At 36.7% G+C, this 25,247-nt stretch overlaps 1 protein-coding gene across 6 annotated transcripts in view; it reads left to right on the top strand.

The window, feature by feature from the left end:
* The first annotated feature begins 8,557 nt into the window (after positions 1–8,557).
* LOC306884018 (calcium/calmodulin-dependent protein kinase type II delta 1 chain) overlaps positions 8,558–25,247 on the top strand; it is an 82,567-nt gene continuing 65,877 nt past the window's right edge. For 2 of the 6 annotated variants that reach the window (XM_079439616.1, XM_079439613.1), the window contains exons 1-2: positions 8,659–8,869; positions 9,367–9,461. In XM_079439616.1, the coding sequence (XP_079295742.1) occupies positions 8,808–8,869; positions 9,367–9,461 (157 nt within the window). In that variant the 5' untranslated portion in view covers positions 8,659–8,807. Of the gene's footprint in view, positions 8,870–9,366; positions 9,462–25,247 lie in introns of all 6 variants that reach the window. The other 4 variants (XM_079439612.1, XM_079439615.1, XM_079439617.1 and 1 more) reach the window with 4 other exon arrangements.

Genomic DNA, 25,247 nt, shown 5'->3' with positions numbered 1-25,247 from the left:
ATTTTCAAGGTATAAATAAATACTTTGCACACTTACAAAAGAAACGAACAGATTTTGTCATTAACTTGGTTTCAATATCTGTGGCATTGCACTGGTTTGTCCTGCCAAAAAATGAAATCTCTTTTGTCCAAAATCACTTTCCACATAGCTGTATGATAAGCAACAAATACATATTGCATATTACTGTGCCATATCACACAGCAGTTTCACATTAATTGGTCTAATTGCGCGTTACTTGAATCTTGTTGCATTGTGCCTGTTTAGGACATGTATAATACTTTCCTGCAGTCCATGATTTACTGAGATTGTTACAGTGACTTTCAGCTGTGTGGTTATGTCAGTCAATAAGCCAGATGCATATGAAGCTCAGAACATTCCAACAAATAGCAAAAAATGAACATGAGCTTTATTGTTCGGCGCTGCTCTAGAGCGCAGCAAAATGACGCAGCTGGATTATGTAATCTGGACCATTTCCTTGAGAACAATCTTAAATCCCTGGCCAATACTCCACAGCTGTCTTCATGAAACTCATGTGAAGCAAAGCTGGAACAGATTACAATTCCCCACATTTAATGTACCAAATAACTAGCAGAATGACACCCTACCAGCTTCATATGTCAACAGGAGGTATTAAGTTTGCCTGCAGGGCTGGATCTCTTGGCAGTGCTTTGCATTCCTTGAGGCTGAGCTATTCCATTTTTTTTTTGTATGTATGCTTTTGGTTGGTTCACATTTGTCCATGCAGTCATTGGAATGCTACACCTTGTTAGAGGAGGCACTTTCTGTAATGCACAATGTGCCCACATAGTAGCATTCGTAGCAGGTATAGTTCTAAGACATGTAGTGTTTTAATTATACCCGCCACAATATTTACTCATGGAAATAGAATAATTATCCATTGGCAAAGCTGTCGGTTGATTTGGAAAATGTTCCACAAACAAAATGCTAACGGGCCATAGTTACCAGATGATAACATTAATCGCAAAATGCCAGGGTGATATATGTTGGTCTAAGCTCTGTATTGATATTGATGTACATAAACTTCTATGATAGGATATGAAGGTGTATTATGTGTATTTTGTGTGTGTAAAACTCCTTAACCTTTATATATTGCAAACTTTGATCAAGTTTGTTGGCTTGCAGATTTGCATAAACTCCTGTTTCCTGTAATGACCAGTTATAACCAAGCATGACTGGAACTCTTTTTGGCAACTAAAAAAGGTTCAGCAGGTTCATTTTTTCCTCTGTATCTCCTTTATCCCTGTCTTTTCTCTCTAAGCTGCTCTTTTTATTTTATTTTATTACTCTCGGTCAAGTTCTGTTACTACCTCTCAATCTTTCTTCCCCTCAAGATTCTTGTAAAAAATGCATATGCAAATATTAGTATATATATGTTTTATGGCCATATATAAATTTCACCCCACTCCCACCCTGAACCCAAACACACACAAAAAAAGGCATACAGCAGACGGGCTGTATCATTCATGAAGCCTTTAGACCAGTGGTCTCAAACTCAATTCCTGGAGGGACACAGCTCTGCAGAGTTTACAGAGTTATGACTTATGAATCATTCCAATGATCTTACTTGGATTTATCTCTCAAAATGAATAAGCCCTTTTTCAAATGACATCAGTCAACTTGTGTTTTGACTCGGAGCAGTGTGTTTATTTATGACAGCATAGTAGAATGCAGGAGCCACCAGCATGGAGTTCACTCAACCTTCTATGTCACCAACATGTGACTGCAATCAATTATCTTTTACAGAAGTAGAGGGTTGATCTCTTCTGTTGACCATTTCTGAACCAACAAATTTAATTGTTGTGTTAATGTTGTTAATTTACCCAAACTCTGACAGCTTTTAAAAATAGGTTTGTTCGAGATGCACCGGCGGCGTGTAAACCGATGGGTGCATGGCATCAAAGTACTGCGAGAGCAAATCAAATGCATAAAGAGTCATCTGCTCTCCAATTGCTCATACGGTACTTTGATTTTATATGCAGATTGGTCTGAGCTGCGTCGATGCATAATGAACAAGGCTAATGACTCTTTTCAAGCTCCAACTACTGATGTCCTGTGTTCAAGACCAGCCAGGTTTTGGGCCCAGTTCAGAACTGGGCACTGGCTCAGGATTGTTTTTTTTTGAGTGGAAAAGCGCAGCCTGGTTCCCAATTGGGCTCCGGCTCCGGCTCCAACCCCATTGGAAAAGCAGTTTGAATCTCTTGCCATAAATTTGGCTAAAAGGAGCCATCAAGTCTGGCTTTTTTTCCTTCAAACGTCAAACTTTTTTTTCCCTTTGTAATGCTCACACAGTATTTACCGTCTTTATTGCAGATGAAGTTAATTTGATTAATTAATTGTTAGTATTTGTCAAATAAACAGATGTTTCAGAAATTTACATGTAGCAACAAAAACACTTTCATTTATACTATTGTACTGTTAATACTGTGCCTGTACACTTCTTGTAAAAAAAAAAAATGCTAAGCCAAAAATGGAAAAATATCTAGTGGCCTTAACCATTTTAATCACTAATCACTCACTGGAAATTAGCAACAAATGCACAAATACTGTACATAAAGTAACACTGTACTGCATTCCCTTCCGCTTCGTTTTCTGTAAATGTTTAAGGCATGTGGGTAAACTTGCAGACAGGTTTTTACAGGAAGAAGAGTCAATGTTGTTCAGTTCCACTCAATGTTAATGGCTTCAAACTGTTGAAAAATGTCTCCCAGTTCATTTGAGTTTAATGTGAGACCAAATATTCACTATAAGGTTCAAATCTGTACTCTAACCGAAACATAAGCCTGATGGACAAGTTCTCAAGCCACTTCTTGGTTGTCTTTGCAGTTTGGACAGAAGTATGGTCTTATTGAAAAATATAATTCTGATCATTCCTCTTGAGAAAACAACTTTTCAGTTGTGCAAGGCAAGCCTTTCTGCAATATTTTCCTGTACACCAATGAATTCATTGACTTTTCACAGTGAACTGTGATAGAGATGCATTTATTATTATATTTCTCAACACCCTTACGAAAAAGAAGTTTATTCAAGTGTGCCATTAGTATACTTCTACTTTTAGTCTACTTTTTACGTACTTCTCAGAAGTATACTTGGAAAAAGTCTAAATATATTTGAGCTATACTTGTGCTCCAAGAATCCGTGTTTTCATTGTTATACGGTAAGGGGTGCTAGTACACATCTACTGGACAGAATTTCCAAAAAAAAAAAAAACACTAGTGAAGAAGAAACCAACAGATGCTTCCATATGTAATCTTAACATGATCATCAGATATAAAACAGCTTAAAAACTGTGTAACATTGTGGAATAAAATGTCAACCAATGAAGAGGTAATAATGACTGTCAAGCTTTCGGGTGTTGATTGACTCCATCTACATTTTGATTATCATTCTGAATCCAATTCGTAGTCTTTTTTCAGCTTTTTGTTCAAAATGTTATTTTTTTTATTATTTGTGAAACTTACCCACATTCAAGTGTTTAAATAAAGAATGCATGAAGCTAGAATAAAATGTTTTTGTTCACAAGCAGATAACCTGTTTTTTCTTTTGATGTTTTGTATGTTCAGATATTCACATAACAAAATATGTACAAATTAATACCTAAATAGGGACATAGTAGTGTACTTAAAGTATGATGTAAAGTTCACTTTAAGAAAACTTACGAGTAAACCTGCAGTATAAAACTACTAAACTAGTAGTTTACTGAGACTATACTTCAAAGTGTACTAAAAATACTACAAGTATTAAATTAGCAAACTATCAGTATACCTGTAAGTTAATTTTAGTATAGTTGCAGTACAAGCTAAAAAGATTGATGTAAACTAGTTGTGTACTCAAAGTTTACTACTTTTATACTTAAAGTATACTTAAAAGTATACTTTTATATACTAGAAAGTGGGCCAATTTAGTCCCAAGGAGTACTGAAATAGTACACTTACAAGTATACTACTAGTACACTGATATTTGTATACTTACTACATGAAGTATACTTAAAATATGCTTGAACTTTACTTAAGTATACTTAATAAAATAAATTTGAAGTATACTATTTTTTGGTAAGGGTGATCACTCCTGCATTTTCCTGGGAATCTCTGGTGTGTAACGGAAGTACAGATACACTGCTTTGTGGAAAGGCTGAAGTTAAGTGATATTATTGTGAAAAGGGCCGATCATAAAACATATACACTATAGGCAACATGACATAAAAACATGACAATTTATTAAATTAATTCCACGTTTTTGCTCAAACTAACTATATGTCACGAATCCGGTCTATGAACTTCCGTTTACTCGCCACCAGAGGTCACTCGTTCACCACATTGACTCTTGCACTACACTACTGTTGCACGTCACCCCTGGACTGCATTTCCCATCATCCATTGCACTGATCACAACTGTCACCAATCACACATTGCACTGATTACACAGCTGATCTCAACAGACACGCTTTATAAGCATTGGACCTCCTCTCTGTCATCGCCGAGTATTGTATGCACTTATCGCTACCCTACCTAACGGAGCCTTTCGTAGTTTTCATAGTCTTGCCTTGCCTGTTTTGATTCTAGCCTGTGTATCTTGGTTTAACCCTTTGCCCTGCTGTTTCGGATTGTGTTTTACCCCTGCCTGAATTATTGCTCGTGTACCTGAATTATCTCTCTTTGCCTTGCCCTGTTGGATACTGTTCACCGATCGAAGACCCACACATGTCTAAGGAATACTCTGTCTTGACTCATCTATGTCTGTTTGCTGTGTATTGACCAATGCTTGTTTATGACCACGCCTTTTAATAAAGCTTTGCAGATGGATCCGCACGCCTCACGCTTCTGTCACTCCGTTACACTATATAACATCAGTTAAGTGTTTAAAATAACATGGTTCTATGATCATATGTGGTTTCATATCATGGAATGAGGCAGAAAATATTTTATTTTATAGTAGGAGTGAGTGGGGCATGAACTAACTCAGGGTTAGTTGTAACACACATGGTTTAAACATTTCCACACATGCTAGCATAACAAATCTTACAATATTTATTATCAATAAATATCAACACTATATAAATAAAAAAATGTGTCAAAATTAAAAAAAATCTTTTGAAGATATCACTAAACATTTAATCGTAGCAAAAGTCAATGACTGAAGTAAATTTTTCATCTCAATGTTTTTTGTTTATTTAAAATGAGACCATTCTGTTATTAGTTTCTTTAATTCTTCGCTAAGTAGCAGAAGATGCGGGCCAGTTTTAAATTACAGTTGTGCAGATGGGAAACATTGCAACACTGCGTTACAATGTGACCCGCTTTTATTAGAACTACTGTATGTTATTCGATGACATTAGCGATGTAATTTACATTAATTACTTTCATAAATTTAAATGAGAAATCATGAGAAACAAGCAAATAAAAAGTCAATATTCAATGTTCAGAAATTATTTCAAGAAATGTAAAGCATTTTAGCTCATTTATGTGTCTCCTGTTCTGTAAGAACTGTGTATGGAGGGAGGGGTGTTCAGTAGCCCTTTACTGTAGAACAAAGATCTAGGGGGCCGGGTTGGATCCATATCTAGGCGGTGGATATGGTAGGTTTAGGGGTGTAGATGGGTGGGTTTAGGGATCAGGGGGTGGAGATGGGTGGGTTTAGGGATCAGGGGGTGGAGCAGGGTAGGTTTATGGGGTTGAGATGGGTGGGTTTAGGGATCAGGGTAGGTTTAGGGGTGTAGATGGGTGGGTTTAGGGATCAGGGGGTGGAGATGGTAGGTTTAGGGGTTGAGATGGGTGGGTTTAGGGATCAGGGGGTGGAGCAGGGTAGGTTTAAGTATATGTAAGGTGGAAGCAGTTGGATCTGGCCTCGCCCCCTGGATCTTGTGTTCTGCAGTGAGGACCATCTTGGGGTGTTCATCTGTGTTTTTTTCTGAATGTCTGAAGTCTGAATGTGTTTCTTCATCTATTATGAAGAAACACAGGCCTACTAAGGCCTATATATATATATATATATATATATATTTTACTAGATTAGATAACATTTTAAGCTGTCATATGGTCATGTTACAGTGTGCCCATCGGATGTTACAATATCCCTCACCTATGGGGCATGTTGTCACATTTCATTCCATTTTTAGGGGTGAATAAAAAAATGGTATACACTCTAATTATGAACCAAAACCACATTATATTAGACAAGTGTGATATTAATGTGGATTTACACAAACTGAGAAAAAAAAAGTCAAAAAGTGTTACTCTGATAAAGGCTTTGTTGATTAGCAGCGCATTACAAATATACTTTATTCTTATGAATATACCCAAGATGGGACAAAGAACTTGGATAAAACATTTGTCATAATCGTGTTTATTGTTTTCATCAGAATTTTTTATTTTTATTTTTTATTTTTATGCAGGTACAACTATAGGTGGATGGTTTTATAAGATATTTCCTGGAATGTTATAAAAGTTTTATGATTTTCTGCCAGGACATAATCTGTTAAATTGGTATCTTGAGATTAATGCACTGCATGCAAACACCTGTGAAAAATCAGTATGGAAAATGATTTTATATTAATATGTAAGAGAAAGTAAAAACCATTTCCACCTCTGAAATGCCTTTCCTTATGCTGAGGTCATCTATAGGCTTTGTGGGCTATTGGTTAGTGTTGGATCTGGAATCCAAACAGCCAGATAGATTACTGTTGTTGAGATCATCCACTGCATCACTGTCTGGTTTGGGAACTGCAGTGTCTCTGACCGCAAGACAGTGGAGGGGATCATCGGAGTCTCCCCTCAGAGAATTCTTCAACAAACATCACATCTGCAGTGCATCTAGAATTATTGCTGACCTCCCATCACATGAACTATGTACCCCACTGCCATCTGGAAAAGGGTTTAAGAGTATCCATACCGCTACTACCAGACATTCTAACAGCTTTTTCCTGTCAGGCTGTTTAAGTCTCTGTCACTCCCTCCTACCCCACATCCCCCACCCCCTTCTGGAAATGATCTGACACTTTAACTCTTACTGCCTACATAGTTTACATTACACTCTAAAAATTGTCTGTAAAAATACGGCCAAATGTGCAGTGTTAATATGAAGGAATTTTCTATACTGATTTTTTACAGATATTTCACACATATTTTAAATGCATTGCATTGTGTAGTGTTTTAAGGTAATATTTGTAAATTTAACAGAAAAAATGTACTGGTCATTTTCTACCAGGACATTATCAGTTTTTCTACAGATGTTTCTTCTTCTTCTTCTTCTTGTTTTTTTATTATTATATATTTTTTTTAATCAATCAAACATTTATGTTGACATAATATTGATCATTACATCAACTTAATATTGCGTATTTTAAACTTCTTTTAAAATAGATTTTTTAACTTCAAATAAAAATTGTATTGGTAACATTGAATATTGGGCAGTGGATTTCTAGTTACAGTTTTCTGTAATTCCCTACAAGAGAAAATATTTATTATTAATTGTGAAGAACTAACAAAGGGAATAGATGTGTGTGTGTACCTCAAAGTAAATTCACTTTCATAAAACAGCCCTATAATAAATATTCAGGTGAGTTAAGAGTAACAAATAGACCTAATCTGAAAAGCCAAGGGAGGGGAGGGAGCTTTTTATCATCGCATTGATTTTTAAGACAGTAGTAAATGAGGGAGAACGCTCCACCGGATTTACAAGATTAGTCATTTAAGAGGATAATTGGTCATCCCGTTAACTCAAGGTGACAGTGCTCAAGATGACCAGTACTGTAAGATGCTTCATTTTAGACTAGCGTTATCAGTCTATCAACAAGTCTACTTTAAATCTCCTGCGATTTAAAGAATCTATATACACTGTAGTCTTTTCAGACACTCATACACGCGCGTTTGTGCCGCCAGAGGGAGCTCTTACACTAGATTCAGCAGCCGCTGTTACAGCAGGAAGCGAGATGAGAGAGATTAAGTACTTGTTGGGAAACTCGATTCACTTTAAAGAATCGATTCGCTAAAATGAGCCGGTCAAAATAAATGATTCTTCTTACATGTGAATCATCACACAATTACAGATTTGCAGCTCTTTTTTTTAGTAGTGAAATGATAGGCTATATGTTTTTAATGGGTTTGTGATTGTGTAAATTGTTCGTTGTTCACAGTCACAGCTTCATATGAATGTGTTTTTAAAACTAACACAACATGTAATTATTACAACAGGAAATGAATAAGAGATCATTAAGATTGCACTGTTACTCAGTTCAGACCAATTTTATGCAGACTATAATGCAACCTTTAGTATGATATTAGAAAATAATGAAAAATATAAGCATTTTTACAAGTGTTCTTGATTTTACCTTGGTCAAACAACAGCATTAAATATAGTTGAATTTGTTTTCTCGTTTAAAATGTGCAAATATCTAAAAAAAAAAAAAAAAGAATATCTATATGTTGGTTTCAGTTTGATATAGGCCTACGTAATTTTCGTATTCGTGTAACCTCATGAAAGTCCTCTAAAACGCGAATGATTCACACACGCTCCTGAATCGTTAAAAAGAACCTGTTTAAAAGAACCGATTCGGTTTGCGAATCGGACATCCCTTGATCAGAAGAGGTGCGGCGCTTCAACTTCAAATAGGTGTCAAAACAGTGCCAGTCACCATCTCACACCTGCAAGAGGGGTTGTAGTGACAGACTTGGACATTTTCATTTATCTCCAGAGCTGAAACATTTACTCTCGGTCTGCACTGAGGAGATACAGGAAGAGGTCACCACTGATTTCACTTTTGCGCTCAGATTGTTCTTCCTGTCGCTCTCAGCATGGCTTCAACAACCTGCACCAGGTTTACCGACGAATATCAGCTGTATGAAGAACTGGGAAAGTAAGTATTAGTTATGCACACGCTTCTAATAACAATCTGACACGTTTTTTTTTTTAAAGTGCAGGTTGTTTAAAGACACTGTCAGTTACCTGTTAGTCCTTAAATTACCTGATTCTGTACCTGCAAGTCTCTTCTCGGCTTCTTTCATGTGCTGTTGTCGTGATACACTGTTTATATTATTCTTCTGCAGGAATAGCAAACAGCGGAATTCCCCTATTTAAAACGTCATGCTTATTTACTTTAAGAACGGAGTTTTGTTGATGTTGAGAAGCGTGTTCCTACACGTATCGCATAATCTATGAATATTTAGTGGGGATATTCAAGACAAGGTTGTAGAAAAGCTTCACTTTTTTTTTTTTAAAGGCATAGGGGATCGGAGTAGAAGTTTCTCGTTATCTACATTATCAGAGATCTACACAAAGAAAATGAAAATAAACGTAATATTCACAGTCTAAATAAATGAAACAAATTTCATATCAATTCTTTCTGATTTCCAGAGGAGCCTTTTCTGTGGTGAGAAGATGTATGAAAATCTCTACTGGTCAGGAATATGCTGCCAAAATCATCAACACCAAAAAGCTGTCTGCCAGAGGTGAGTTCACTCTGTTGAGAATATTGTATGGTGAACATAAGACAACTGGTTCAGTTGAGTATGGTCTTGAACTCTTACATATGTAGCTTTAACTTAATATGTTAGGCCTGTTACATGTTGAAATGTTCAGTACTGTTTCATTATTGTGGTTGTAACCACAGTTAGGTCATTGCTTTTGGTTACATGTACAAAACCACAGCTGTTCTTGACCACTTAGCGTTTAATTACTTCGTTACTAGAGCAAGCATTACGATTGCTTCTGTTTATATTTAGAGTTAAGTATTAAAAGGGGTCATGAACTGCATTTTAATTGTATAATGTTTCCTGAGGTGTGCTTATGTTAGAAGGAGTTTTACATCAAAATTGTACACTGTAAACAATTTAGAAATAATCATTTGTGACCCTGGACCACAAAACCAGTCATAAGTAGTATATTTGTAGCAACAGCCAAAAATACATTGTATGGGTCAAAATGATCAATTTTTCTTTTATGCCAAAAATCATTGGGATATTAAAGTAAAGATCATGTTCCATGAAGATATTTTGTAAATTTCCTAACGTAAATATATCAAAACTTAATTTTTGATTAGTAATATGCATTGCTAAGGACTTCGTTTGGACAGCTTTAAAGGCAATTTTTTGCACCCTCAGATTCCAGATTTTCAAATAGTTGTATCTCGGCCAAATATTGTCCTATCCTAACAAACTTATTTAGAAACAAAGCTTATTTATTCAGCTTTCAGATGATGTGTAAATCTCAATTTTGAAAAATTGACTGGTTTTGTGGTCCAGGGTCACATTTGTATTATGATAAAATAATTAAGTAATAATTTAAAAAATAAAAGGCCTTTTCTAACCTGATTTTAGACCTCTGATTTAAACAATCTGTTTAAATGGGCAGGTCTCCTTTAAGACCTCATTGTAAATGTCCACTGATTGGGTGTTACATGTGGAACTCATTTACTATGTTTTTACTATCATAGCTGCTGAGATTAACTAATCCTTAAATGTGTTGATTATAACTTTAGATCTATTCCCATTCCAGCACTGAGCATTGTAGCCTATCCAAACCTTATCTGTTGAGCGTATGAATGCAGTGACCTTGCGATCTCATTAATGCTTTCATCATAACCGTGCAGACACAATGTAAATAAGGTATTCATAATGCAACATAGACAGCATCATTAATTTTAATGAGCATTTTGGCGCGAGTGCAGAGTGATAAACTATGCTATGTGATTGGTACATGCACTGCTTATAAAGGGAGTGTTGTTTTGATCACTTTCTGTATGTTTCATACATAAAATATATATTTTGTAGGACAGCCTAGAAGTATTACTGTTGTATTTTCATGTCATGGAATAAATGTGAATATATCTTGAGCTTGTGTTAACCACAGACCTTATTTCAGACATTTAACCAACAACCCATTGACTTTAGGATGATGGATCCCTAAGTGCTAAAATGCTTACTTGTTTCCAGGTTTTAACCTACTGAAAAGTAATCTCTGCTGCACTGTTACTGTAAAAGTCATTCTGTAAAAGTCTGTTTTCAAAGCCTGAGTTGAATTGGGATTGGTTTACCAAATAATCCATAGTGAAATATATCTGCATATTGCTCCACTGAGACAATCACATAGTTGAAAATAAACAGTCACTTTACTTTACAGCCTAGCATTACCTTCCAAAGGATCCTAATGTTATTTTTAGTACAGTGATCCTGTTGTGTTTCTCCTTCCTGTCACTTCACTAATGCATCAGTGGCTGGGCCAAAGAGACCATGATGAAGAAGCAGGTGTTGATCTGTGTCTGTGCAGGCAGTCTCATGCTGATTTAATCATCTTTATTACGTAATAAAGTCCTGGAAGTAGAAAGTCATTTCGGCAGCATGGTTGCAATAAAAGCTGTTTTTATTATTTTTCTAATTAAGCAGACTTGCAACTTTTGAAATAATAACAATAAAAATGGGCAAAAATCTCAGGGAAAAGAATATCATAGAAACTTTGGAGTAAGCCAGTAAATAACCACCTAGCATCCACCCAGAAAACTCTAGCAACTGCATAGCAGTGCACCCCAAACAAAACCACTCCAAACATAACTGCATAACAACGCCCAAACCACCCATAAGACTGTTTCATTGTGGCTGTGAGGTTTGCATGGGCAAGTACCAGAAGGTATAAAATCCTAGTGCAGCCTTCGAGCCGTAGGACTTTTATTTAGCTGAAAGAGACTGAATCTAAAGCACTTGGTCATACAGTTTTGTACAATTTAAACATTCCTTAAATACTTTAATTTTTTTAATCTTTGGAGTATATAAAATCTGTTTTTTAAATCTGTTGGAGTATATAGCATATCTACCAGTTATGTATTTCCCAAAGCAACTATGGTCGCAAATTCCATCATTAATGGAGTTCAGTGGAACTTGCGACCATAGTTAGCTAATAATACTTTTGGGAAACACACTCCAGATAACCACTACTGATTTAAACTGCTTGGTAACATTTGATTATATAGACAATTTCACACATACAGACTTTACTGTAAAATTACCAGTAAATTGCCGCAAAGAGATCATGTGTGAACAGGCCCTTTTAAAAAATACCAGTAAATACGTTCCGGCAATTTACCAGTATGAGAAGTTGTAACATTACCAGTAAAAAATTCCGGAATTCTGCTGTGTGTGAACGCAGAATGAAAATTAACGGTATGAGCATGTACGAGTTTAGAATGCGCTGACATCTGACAAAAATGACAACATCAGCAAAAACACTGACCGCATATATCCCTCCATGATTACAAACACAACACTGGGAGGCGCAGCCATTTCAAGGTCATTTCCGTTTAATATTGTAATTTGATGTAATAATTTAACGGTAATTTGAAACTGATGTGTGAGTGGTGCTTTACCGGAAAAATAAACAGTAAATGCCGTTGCCTTGTGAACAGCACATTTTTGAATTTACAGGTAAAGTTGTTCTGGTAATTTTACAGGAATTTACTGGTATTACTGTGTGAAAGGGGCTCATGGCATGGACCAGTCTACAAGGAACTCAGTACTTCCCATGGATAGGCTTCTGTGCTGTCTTTGTTACTGCTCTGTTATGTTAATCAGTGAAGATTGTATTTTTGCATGCCTGTGCAGCTTGTTAAAGAGTTTCTTTTTGTTTCTTTTTGAATTTTCATTTTGTCACTTTTATTAAAATGGTACAGTGCAATTTTTTGTTGTTATTTTATTATGATTAACAGTAGTCTTTAGCCTTTAACTTTGCTTTAATCACAAACAAGTTGGCTTAGCGTTTTTTTTTATCACTTGTAGTGAACTTGAAAGGTAGCCTGCCTTTAGAAGCTTGTGACATCACTTGCCGCCCACTGTAGAGCAGGCCCATTGCTTGCTTCTTTGGTCCTTCATGGGTCAATCTGTCAATAGCATAACAGGCCAGGGGTGTTGTGGAAGCCTTGTGTTTTATGTCTGGCTGAGCTTTCAGAGGCAGCTGTTTGCTGAGTGCAAGCGTGGGATGGCTCTGGTGTCCCAGTATTGACTCATACTGACTGAGTCTTCAATAGACTGTCAGGCGAATGGAAAAAATCAGTCCTTCGTGTATAAAAGAGACCCCTCACTTGGTTACTGTGAGGAGTACTAAGAAGTGCACAGAGAATCTAACAGTAAAACAGTTGAAGGTCGACATTCAGGAGAAAATGTTGGAGTGGGGTTGTTGGATGTGAATTTTTCTTAAAAAAAAAAAAAAATGTTATACCATTTAAAATTTAATTTAATTTTTTCTCTTTTTTTTTTTTTTAAGGGCAAAAAATAAATTATTAGAGACTTGGACCTGAAAGCTAAGATTCCACTTTCAGGTACAATGTGAATGCAAAGATGACCAGATTCTTTTTCAGTCAATTTTGGGTCACTTGAAAGTGGTCTAAATTCAGCTCTTTTAAAGAGGACTCAAGTCCTTAAACTGGCGAGGACATCATTTTCTAATTTGTATTTTTGTATCCTCTGTTGAACTTATGTATTGTTTTTTATATATATATATATATATATATATATATATATATATATATATATATATATATATATACTCACACACACACACACACATATATATATATATATACTGAACAAAATTATAAACGCAACACTTTTGTTTTTGCCCCCATTTTTCATGAGCTGAACTCAAAGATCTACGTACACAAAACCAGTCAGTATCTGGAGTGACCACCATTTGCCTCATGCAGTGCAAAACATCTCCTTCGCATAGAGTTGATGAGGTTGTTGATTATGGCCTGTGGAATGTTAGTCCACTCCTTTTCAATGGCTGTGCGAAATTGCTGGATATTGGCTAGAACTGGAACATGCTGTCGTATACGCCGATCCAGAGCATCCCAAACATGCTCAATGGGTGACATGTCCGGTGAGTATGCTGGCCATGCAGGAACTGGGATGTTTTCAGCTTCCAGGAATTGTGTACAGATCCTTGCAACATGGGGCCGTGCATTATCATGCTGCAACATGAGGTGATGGTCGTGGATGAATGGCACAACAATGGGCCTCAGTATCTCATCACGGTATCTCTGTGCATTCAAAATGCCATCAATAAAATGCACCTGTGTTTGTTGTCCATAACATATACCTGCCCATACCATAACCCCACCGCCACCATGGGCCACTCGATCCACAACGTTGACATCAGCAATCCAGTACGCATGACGCCATACAGTACGCAATAATAACATATTGAGTGTGAATTATAATTTTAATTCAAATGATTAAATGGGTGGCACCTTATTGTGACGACAAAGCTCTTTCTACACCTACCCTAACACTACCCAATACTTTTTCAACTTTTTATTTCATTAATTTTTTGGAAAACAAATGCCTTTTTGATGTGATATGAGATTTGAAAAGGAAGAAAAAAAATTTGGCAAATGCCGATCTCGAACCCAGGTTGATCGCATCAAAAAGCACGCACTTTACCATCTATACCACTGGAACTGATTAGTGTCTTTTGTAGTGTTGACTAACACAATCACATGTTGGTGGGTAGAGTTAGTGTAAATAGCCTCTGCCAACAAGGAGGGCTATTTGCACTTAGCTAGTTTAAATCAACACTCCCTTCAGTCTCTTCTTTAGCAGGTGAATGCATAATCTACTGGGTTTAAGTGTGGAGATTGACTTGGCCAGTCTAAACCCTAAGGAGTTCATTTTGCTGCTGCCGTCGTGTTACATCATAAATTAAGATTAATGAGCCTGTCCCAGAAGAAGCGATGCAAGCCCAAGCCATGACATTATGTCCACTGTGTTTCAGATGAGGTTGTTTGGGATCATGAGCAGATCCTTTTTTTCAGCTGTCACAATGTTTCTGTCGTCAACTGCTGATGTTTTCCTTGGTCTACCCGTTCGAGGTGTGTAACTGAGTACACCAGTGGTTTCTTTTCTCAGGACATTCCAAATGGTTGTACTGGCTATTGCCAATGTTTGTGCAATGGTTTGATTGATTTTTTTCATCATCTCTCAGCTTCACAATTGCTTGTTTTTCACCCATAAACATCTCTCTGGTTTTTATGTTGGTTACATGTCTAACTAACTATAAATGCAGTCTGCACGGATCTGAAACTGAGCTCAGACATTTTGCTACAATGTAAAGTAGTGAGTGTACAGCTTGTATAACAGTGTAAATTTGCTGTCCCCAAAATAACTCCACACACAGCCATTAATGTCTAAACCGCTGGCCTCAAAAGTGAGTAGACCCCTAAGTGAAAATGTCCAAATTTTGTGTGGCCACCATTATTTTCCAGCACTGCCTTAACCCTCTTGGGCATGGAGTTCACCAGAGCTTCACAAGTTGCCACTGGAGTCTTCTTCCTTTCCTCCATGACGAAATCAAGGAGCTGGTGGATGTTAGAGACCTTGTGCTCCTCCACCTTCCGTTTGAGGATGCCCCACAGATGCTCAATAGGGTTTAGGTCTGGAGACATGCTTGGCCAGCCCATCACCTTTACCCTCAGCGTCTTGGAGGTGTGTTTGGGGTCGTTATCATGTTGGAATTCTGCCCTGTGGCCCAGTCTCTGAAAGGAGGGGATCATGCTTTGCTTCAGTATGTCACAGTACATGTTGGCATTCATGGTTCCCTCAATGAACTGTAGCTCCCCAGTGCCGGCAGCACTCATGCAGCCCCAGACCATGACACTCCCACCACCATGCTTGACTGTAGGCAAGACACGCTTGTCTTTGTACTCCTCACCTGGTTGCCGCCACACACGCTTGACACTATCTGAACCAAATAAGTTTATCTTGGTCTCATCAGACCACACGACATGGTTCCAGTAATCCATTTCCTTAGTCTGCTTGTCTTCACCAAACTGTTTGCGGGCTTTCTTGTGCATCATCTATAGAAGAGGCTTCCTTCGGGGACGACAGCCATGCAGACCAATTTGATGCAGTGTGCAGCGTATGGTCTGAGCACTGACAGGCTGACCCCCCCCCCCCCCCCCCCACCCCCCCCCACCCCACCAACCTCTGCAGCAATGGTGGCAGCACTCATACGTCTATTTCCCAAACACAACCTCTGGATATGACGCTGAGCACGTGCGCTCAACTTCTTTGGTCGACCATGGTGAGGCCTGGTCTGAGTGGAACCTGTTCTGTTAAACCGCTGTGTGGTCTTGGTCCCCGTGCTGCAGCTCAGTTTCAGGGTCTTGGCAATCTTATAGCCTACACCATCTTTATGTAGAGCAGCAATTCTTTTTTTTTTCAGATCCTCAGAGAGTTCTTTGCCATGAGGTGCCATGTTGAACTTCCAGTGACCAGTATGAGAGAGTGAGAGCGATAACACCAAATTTAACACACCTGCTCCCCATTCACACCTGAGACCTTGTAACACTAATGAGTCACATGACACCGGGGAGAGAAAATGGCTAATTGGACCCAATTTGGACATTTTTACTTAGGGGTGTACTCACTTTTGTGGCCAACGGTTTAGACATTAATGGCTGTGTGTTGAGTTATTTTGAGGGGACAGTAAATTTGCACTGTTATACAAGCTGTACACTCACTACTTTACATTGTAGAAAAGTGTCATTTCTTCAGTGTTGTCAAATGAAAAGATATAATAAAATATTTACAAAAATGTGAGGGGCGTACTCACTTCTGTGAGATACTGTGTGTGTGTATTATATATATATATATATATATATATATATATATATATATATATATATATATATATATATATATATATATATATATATATATATATATATAATATATATATATATATATATATATATATATTAGTTTGAATTTAACTTTCACTCACCAGCCAATTTGGCTTCTAAATTTAAAAAAAGTTACCAGCCATTCATAACCTCTACTAGACAAAAAAATATTTTTTACCAAAATAAACCAACAGCTTGCCACTGTCCACACTGGATGTGACAAAGCGGGCATTGCAAATCACTTGAACTTTGTGTCAGTACCAAATAATTTGAACAAGGCATCAGTTTACTGTTGGGGATTTGTCGTGTTGCACCGCATGCAGTGTAGACAGCATCACAAATTATTATGAATTATATTGTATTTTGTCGTGCCGCTCACAAAAAGCCCTATCACGAATTAGAAGCACAAAATGAGGATTTGTAAAGAAAAATGTAGGAGGATTTCGATATAAGCCAAGAAGAGACTGGTTTTCCTTTGCTAAAGTAAGGAAACTTTGCTTCCTTTGCTCCTGTAAGCAAACTCACGAGAGTAGCATATCTCACAGGCACATGCGCGACGCATGCATCCTACATAATCCACCTGGAACGGCTTGCTCATATGACAGTCAGCGAAAATTAGATAAAAATGTTTAGAAAAGTGGAAAAAATATCTGCACACTGTTATTCCCTTTATTCAAAATTTTTTGAAATAACATTTCGGTCCCAAAACCTTCGTCTGGCAAACGAAGCAAAAAAAAAAAAAAAAGTGTTTGCCTGACGAAGGTCTTTGGTCTGTTTTTGATGATGTCCTTTGATCTTGCACCTGGCTAAGATATTTTGGATGTACGTACTTTCACCCTTCAATTATAATTTTTTTTAGAATATTTAAAATGTGGATACGTGTGATCCATGGGCTTTAACTACTTTTGAACAAAAACACCTACCTATTCCCATTCTAACCTTTGGATAATTTTTAATATAACTCTGACTGGATTTGTGTGAAAGAAGAAAGTCATATACACCTAGGATGCTTCGAGGGAAACATAGGCTAAATTTCATTTTTGGGTGAGCTAACCCTTTAATTTCAAACCCTACTATGTATTTTTTTTCCCAATTAGTATGTTGTAGGCTATATATCGGGAAAGATATGTGAGCATGTGTGTCTGTGCACTGTTTAAATGTGTGTCAAAGAGAGAGACAGCGAGGGAGAGAGAGACCAAGAGAAGCCCATTTAATTTTCATCACCCACTGAAGGTCACTGCTGAATAGGGATTCCCTCTTCTTGGGTTTGCACTCTGAATATTAAATGATCTCTAGTTGGAAGCCTCTCACCACAGGGATTTATTGGCATGTTGATTCTGAAACAATCTCTTCCCCTTTCTTTTAATTTTTATACTGCCCATATAGACTCATGCTTGAGTATTAAAAGAAATAGCAGTGACCTCCTTTGATTTCATTAATCCTGCTTAGGCTTTGACCGTCTAACTGGATGTGTCTCTGCACAAGTGAATATTCATGGGTGCAGTATCATGTGTGCTTATGTCTTATCATCCAATTGTTATTAAGAAACAAAATAATTTCCTAGTTCTTTAATTTGGTTCCATGTCATCAAGAGAAATCCATTGGTCTGTCATCAGTGAGTAGAATATAAAATCCCAAATGTATGATATGGGTATTTTAGTTGTTACATAAATAATTTACTGTACTGGCATATTAATTTCTAGTGTAATTTATAATATTTTTTCCGTAATGAATAACACTTTCAGAACATTTGTCAGTGAAAGGTGCTCCCTGGTCTCATAATTTGTAGTTTCATTAAAGGGGATCTTTAAGAATTGATGCTGGGAAAGCAGTGGAGACTAGAGAGAAATAATGTATAGCAACAGCAAGGTTAAAAAAAACGAAGTGCCATCAGTAAGACGACAAGGAGATTGGCCAAGATAATTCAGGATACTCTACAGGCGATTACAAAGCTTTGTAAAGAGGATAATCACATTTAACGAGCTTGATAACATAAAGATTTGGCCATCAACAATATATCGATGCTATATGGAAGCTTTAAAAGGCCACTCACTCCAAAATCAGAAGCAATTGGAAAACATATGAAGGCTTGGGATATTATGTTGCTAAAGAATTTCAATGATTGCTAAGAAAGGTCTTGATGTGGTCTTGTGGTTTTTGCTTATGTGTGTCCATTTTAAGTCTCTTTTATTGATTTAGAAATATGAAACACCCCACAATCCCTTCATGGCTGCTATGTTCCCTTTTTCTGAGAATGCACTGGTATAATATGAACACAGATCACTATTGTCCACCAGCCTACTGTATGTGCTATATGGTCACCAAAGTGTCCTATTTTTTAGGCCGCTCTTAATAGGGCTGGGTATTGACACACATTTCACAAATCAATTAGACTCTGATTCACAGTCTTGATTAGATTCTGATTTCAGTTGGTTTCTATTCAAAATCGATTTATTTGCATATGTATTGGGTACAGTGCATGTCTGTTATAGCTGTCAACTATTTTTCTGACAGATTTATTTAATCACTAACCGGTTTGGGGAAAAAAAAGACAATACAATACAATGCTATTATTGAGAAAAATGCTGCTCTCCAGATTTGTTTTTGCTAACTATCAAATTATGGGTATTGAATTACTTTTCTGAGGTAAATGCAATGTTATGCAACATATTGTTTGCAAGCTGTTTTACTGACATCTTTGGGTTGACAATAACAATTAATCTGTCTTCATTTTGATGAACCAATATAGATTTGACGTGTACTTTACCTTATATATCGAAGCAAATATATATCAGATCTAATCAAGGAGCTTGTGAATTAGAATAAAATCATTTTGTGATGTCTGTAAATATTTAAAGCCCGTGTTAGATACAGAATATTGATTGTACACATCTGTTATGGCCAACGGGTTGTGTGATACTGATGTCAGCAGCCCGATTTGATACATTTGTGACAAACAACAGATTTACAATATACATATTATGCACCACATTGAAAAGAACAATGTGAATGCTAGGAGTATGGATGTTGATATTTGAAACCTTTTGTGTAATTGTGCCTTAAATTGAACCAGACAATAGAGAGATATGGCCAAGAGGTTTCCGTAAGTCAAGGAGCTGGTAGTTTGATAGTAGCTAGATATTTGAGGATCAACATGAAATGTGGTCCACTTACTGTATTTTCTCATTTTGGCCATGAACCATCCACTTCGAATGGAATGCTGTCTGACTAGCATTTTAAATCATGATTGGCTTTCATGTGAAGTTTAGGGGAGTTTAAAAGCAGACATGAAACCGGATAATTCTGAGAACAAAATGGAATATGCAGTTGTGCTCAAAGATTTCTTGTTTACTTGCGGTGTCTAAACAGAATGTCTTTCAAAGGCAGTTTACACCAAAAAAAGAAAACCTTATGTCATGTAGGCTTATGGATCATATTTGAAAGTATATGTGATTATGATTGTGAGTGTGAATGTTTAATAATCTTTTGACTGAGGTACTTCGATTTATTTCTGCAGAGTACTTCATAAATTTGGTGTCCTTCAGATTACTTTTCAAACATATGGCGATCCAGCAGCAAGAATGCCTGCACAAAACAGAATATAGTTTTTCCTTGGTTACCGCTGTAAACAAAGCAGCACTGCGCTTATAAACATTACTTTAATATGCATAAAGAGAGGTAAGATGAAAATAAAATGCCTTCTAAACCTTTCTGAAGACAGTCAGATCCCCTCAGCAATACATTCATAGAAACCCCCAATTCAGTATTTAGGACTTTCTTCCAATATTTTACGTCTTGAACAGTGGAGTTTGCTCTGCCTGCTACAGTATTTTCTCATCTTTGCGTCCGTCTTCAGTGTCTCTGGCCCCTGCTAGCTGCCGTTTACACACTTTGTAATGTTTCCACACAAATTACATTTTGGAAAATGTTTGTAATGCAGTTTGTGCAAGTTTAGAACAGAGTTCGGCTGAAATAAAACAAAAACATGGCCGTTAGTTCCAGGGGTTCACCTCCTTCGGCCATCCTACACAGAGTGCAGCTTGTGAGGTGAGGGTGGGTAGTGTTACTTTACTTAAGAAGCATATAGCATGCTAATATATGCCATTGTTCATGAAAAGTTTGTTAGCTAGCTCGCTAACCATTTTACTATTCAGTGATGTGAAAAAAAGTGTAAATAAAATTGAATGAATTAAATCATGTATGGGAACCATGTAAAATCACTTTGAGAATACTTAAAGGAACAGTCCACTTTTTTCCATTTTCCATTGATTCTGAGCTTCTGCGTGAGGGTACTTGTAAGCACTACAGGGCTGTATTCTGCTTGCTGCCAATTACACATAAACACACACATGCAACATTGAATAAATGTAAACTTGCATAATGTTTCAAGGAGCGAAATACATGCTGGCCTTCATTACACAGGACAAGTGCTTTGATAAATGCACGCTTTGCTTAAAGGGGAAGTCTACCAATTTTTTTTGCTTTATTGTGTTTATGGGATGCACTGTAACGTGCTCGTGCTTTGTTTTTTTTTAAAAATCACATTATTTTCCACATATTGTACCTTTATTTTACCCTGCTTTTCCCTTCTCCTAAAAATGGTCTGCAGACTTCCTGGTTCCTCCCTCAGAAATTTGCGATGGGCTCGGATTGGTTTGCTGGCCCAGTGTGTTGTGATTCACTAGCTGCCTAGTGCACTTTGTCCAGAAACATCACACCTCGGTAGTTGCATGCGCTCCTAGTGTATTGTAAACAATGGTGTCAATATTGCCTTATCAATTTGAGCCCGAGTCAGACCCAGAGAATATTACGGAAGAGTTTTGGATACGCTGTTATTTGTAAATGCTACTGCTGTTTATGGTTATCTTTTGTTATATGGTTTTATCCTCACTAAAGCTTTAGTACCGCAAAATAAATGATTGTATTTGTATTAGGGGTGGAACGGTTCAACTTTTTCACTGTTCGGTTTGTATCACGGTTTCGGTACGGTTCGGTATGTTTAGGGAAAAACTATACTGTCAAATAAAAATAAACAAATAAGAATCATCTGTCTAACTACAAGCAACAGCACAAATAAATACAATAGATTAAAGATACAAATAAAATAAACAGTGATATTCAGGTTTTTTATAGCATTAGTTTTTAGGTACAGAAATTGAAAGTAATTAAATGTAAAACAGCAATGCATATTTGACTATAAATTAAAGATTCATCTTTATTAAAGTTACAAAAGCGATTCAATCAAGAGCAGTAAGTGATTTCTTTGTTGTTGCTGTTTGATTAATAGTAAGAAAGTGCCGTCACTTTAAGAGAATGCACTGATCCAGTGTACCGATACTGTACGTTCAGCCGGCTATGTCTGCTATAGGATACTTACCAAGACAGGCATTTTGACATAATTTTTGTGTGAATTTGTCCATTCAAGCACAATACTTCAGAGAGAGCTTAATATTTGCACGTGTTTTGAGGCGCAGGTTTGTGCGCTTCTGAGCGCACACACAAATTTTCTCACTGCGTGCACGAGCTCGCATCCTCTGGCTCTTAAATGTTTAAACTGGCAAAGCTTACATGAGTTTAGTTTAAACACAGATATCAACGTGTGCTGTTCAGGTCTCACCTGTGCGCACGCGCTATCAGCACCTGGGCGATGACGGAATAAATGCTCATATTCCAGCATACGGCACTCGCATTGAACAAGAGTGAATGGTTTGTCCATTTTTTTATCTTTGTTGTTGTAATGTACTGGGAAGCCAGAATGCGCATCCATCAACAGAAGCATACATTAGCCGAACCCTGTTTTTTTACTTATTTATAACAAACCATATTGCAGATGCATTGTCAGATTTAAATTGAACCACGGTCCTATCACTTGCCGAACCGTGTGTGGAGAACCGTACGGCTTTGATTTTTTTTTCTCATGAATCGTTCCAAAGACACTCTGGCAGGTTTCATGTTGTGATATTAGAATGGTGCACAGATGTCAGTTTATAAGCAAATATTTGAGACACGTCAGGGTCACCATTACTATATCACAAAGAAATGGAGTTTGATTTCAGATTGGGGTTCCTCCAACTGCTACTAATCATTCTCAGAGAAACTGAGTACAGTGCTGTAACTATAGAATAACTAGAATCATTTCTATATTGTTGCATCGCTTATCCAAAAGCTACTTTACCACACCACTGTCTCATCTGTGCTACAAACAAACTTCTATCAAGGTAATCCATGGACATTTTACCCATCACAGAATACTGTCCAAACACAGGCTCTGCACTGCACCTATTATGTCTGTCATGTACAGTTAGGTGGATGGCAAGTATTTAATGTGATGTGGATCTCTGCAGAGTTACAGACATGGTTACTCTAGTAATTACACCTGTCTGAATGTCTCCCCATGTTAAGAGAGATAGAAGAGCTCAAGAAGACAAGATAATGAGATGCACTGTTTAAAGACCACAATAATGAGGCCGATTTACAAGCTGTTCTTTTACTGTCATACTTTGCTGGCAGAATAACATATAACAGGGTTCGTGTTGTTGTAGACCGCTTTGGTTTTAATATCAGTTTTGAGAGGCAATGAGGGGCATTTTAATTGGTCTAGAGGCCTATTAGCAGTAATGACAGTCCATACTAATGACTGAGTTTTGAGTAGTGTGAGCAGCAGATGCGTTTTTTTACTTCCACTTTTTAATTATGGCTAAATAAACATCATAAAAAAGGAGGGAAAACCCCTCAGCATTTTGGGATTATTCTGGATAAATAATAGAAGTAATACATAATTTAATGTTGGCCTAAATTCAATTAATTCAAATTTAACAAGCATGATTAAAATTTATTTTCCTTTAGCGTCAATATGAAATTGTTACTAAAGCAAAACAGTGATCATAATCATGCTGAGGAAGTGTAGTGTAAAAAGTTTTTAATTTATTGGGGAATGGCACCAGTGTTATTTCTTCTACTTCGCAGTGCTGTTTCTAATACCTACAGCTTGTCCTCCTAATTTCATCAATATCACTTTAAAATATAGCATTCCTTGTAGAATTCAAATGGCTCCCAGTGTTTCCCACAGGATTTTGTAAGACTTTTAGTAACATTGCCATGTCACCCTTAAGGAAAATTTGTACATTTTACAGTAACTCAAAGAGAGCTCAAAAATTAAGAGCTCCAACACAGGTTCAGTGTGCAAACTAAACAAAGAAAAAAGCTGGTGAACTGAATTGTACTTTAAGTTTAAAGGAGGCTCAGTCCTCTTTTTAGTTGTGATATAGGCCTAGTGTCTCAGTCTAAATTACACTCACATCGGAGAATTTGGAAGCCAAACAAATTAGAACATTATAATAATAATAATAATAATAATAATTGTATATTATTATTCCTATGACAGTAGTAGCCATATATTGTAAAACAACTGCACTATAAAATAAATAAAAAGGAGTATTTCACAGGTATATTATTTTACATTATTGTACAGTAGGGAAATTAAAATACCTTTGTCCTTATTTCTACACTTGCATGGAGGGCCTAAAACTAACTTTTTGCCACATCTGCCAATACCTTGTGACTTGAGAAAACAACTAGACATAGAAAAAAATGCCATTTGAAATTAGAACCAACAATTGCATGTGGCATTGTGGCACATCAGTGAATTTAACATCCAAAATGAACTAAAACTACCAAAACATTTAATGTCTCAAATCAGCTCATTCTTCCATTACACTAGTAAAGGTTGTGACCTAACATACTTATTCACTAATAAAACAATGACCTTAAAACATTTATGCCTTCATTTGAAAACCAGATACAGAACACAGAATTTCTGAGGAAAAAGAAAACATTTCATAAGGCTATTTTAAGAATAAATTTGAATAAATGAAGTAGTTTTTATGCATTAATTTATGCAATAATTAGACATACTACAGCACAGAATTTAATAACAATAAAACGCATGGTGAAAGAAAATAAAACACCCACTTATGGATAAAGATTTTCAATTTATTAAAGTTTTTAACAACCTAGAATAAATTAATAGAAATGATGATTCTGTCTGAGCTATGCGCTTTAAAACAAACACGCACTAGTGTAAACTGAAAACTAGTTGAGCTTTATTAAAATTATTTGCACAGATGTTTTGTGTTGGGTATATTTTGTTCCATTGTGCAGTGGCTCAGGAGATGAGTCTTTGAGTCTGTATACATGTCAACAAACTGAAAAAAATAAAACCAACGTTTTTTGAGATAATGTAATCTTGTTAAAACTGATTTCATAAAATTGGTACTGAAAGAAGTATCGTTCAGGAACCGGTATCGAACTCAAGATATCGGTATCGATATCGTAAATTTTTGAACGATACCCAGCCCTAGTTCTATGTGCTGGTATTATGCAAATGTGACAGGAGATGTGCATGAGCGTTTCTTTTTTTTTCTTTTTTTACGTGAATGGAAATCTGAACTTTGAATACATCTGTAATTGGCTTCTGTGCATGTGCAATGCATGATTACCTACTTAGCAAAAGCAATTTAAAAAAAACTCATGAATGGATAATTTTGTTACTTTACTTAAGCAACCTAGA

Source organism: Barbus barbus, assembly GCF_936440315.1.
Source record: "Barbus barbus genome assembly, chromosome: 2".
NCBI lineage: Eukaryota > Metazoa > Chordata > Actinopteri > Cypriniformes > Cyprinidae > Barbus > Barbus barbus.
Note: the sequence above shows the minus strand (reverse complement) of the source record. Positions and strands in the feature narration are given on the sequence as shown.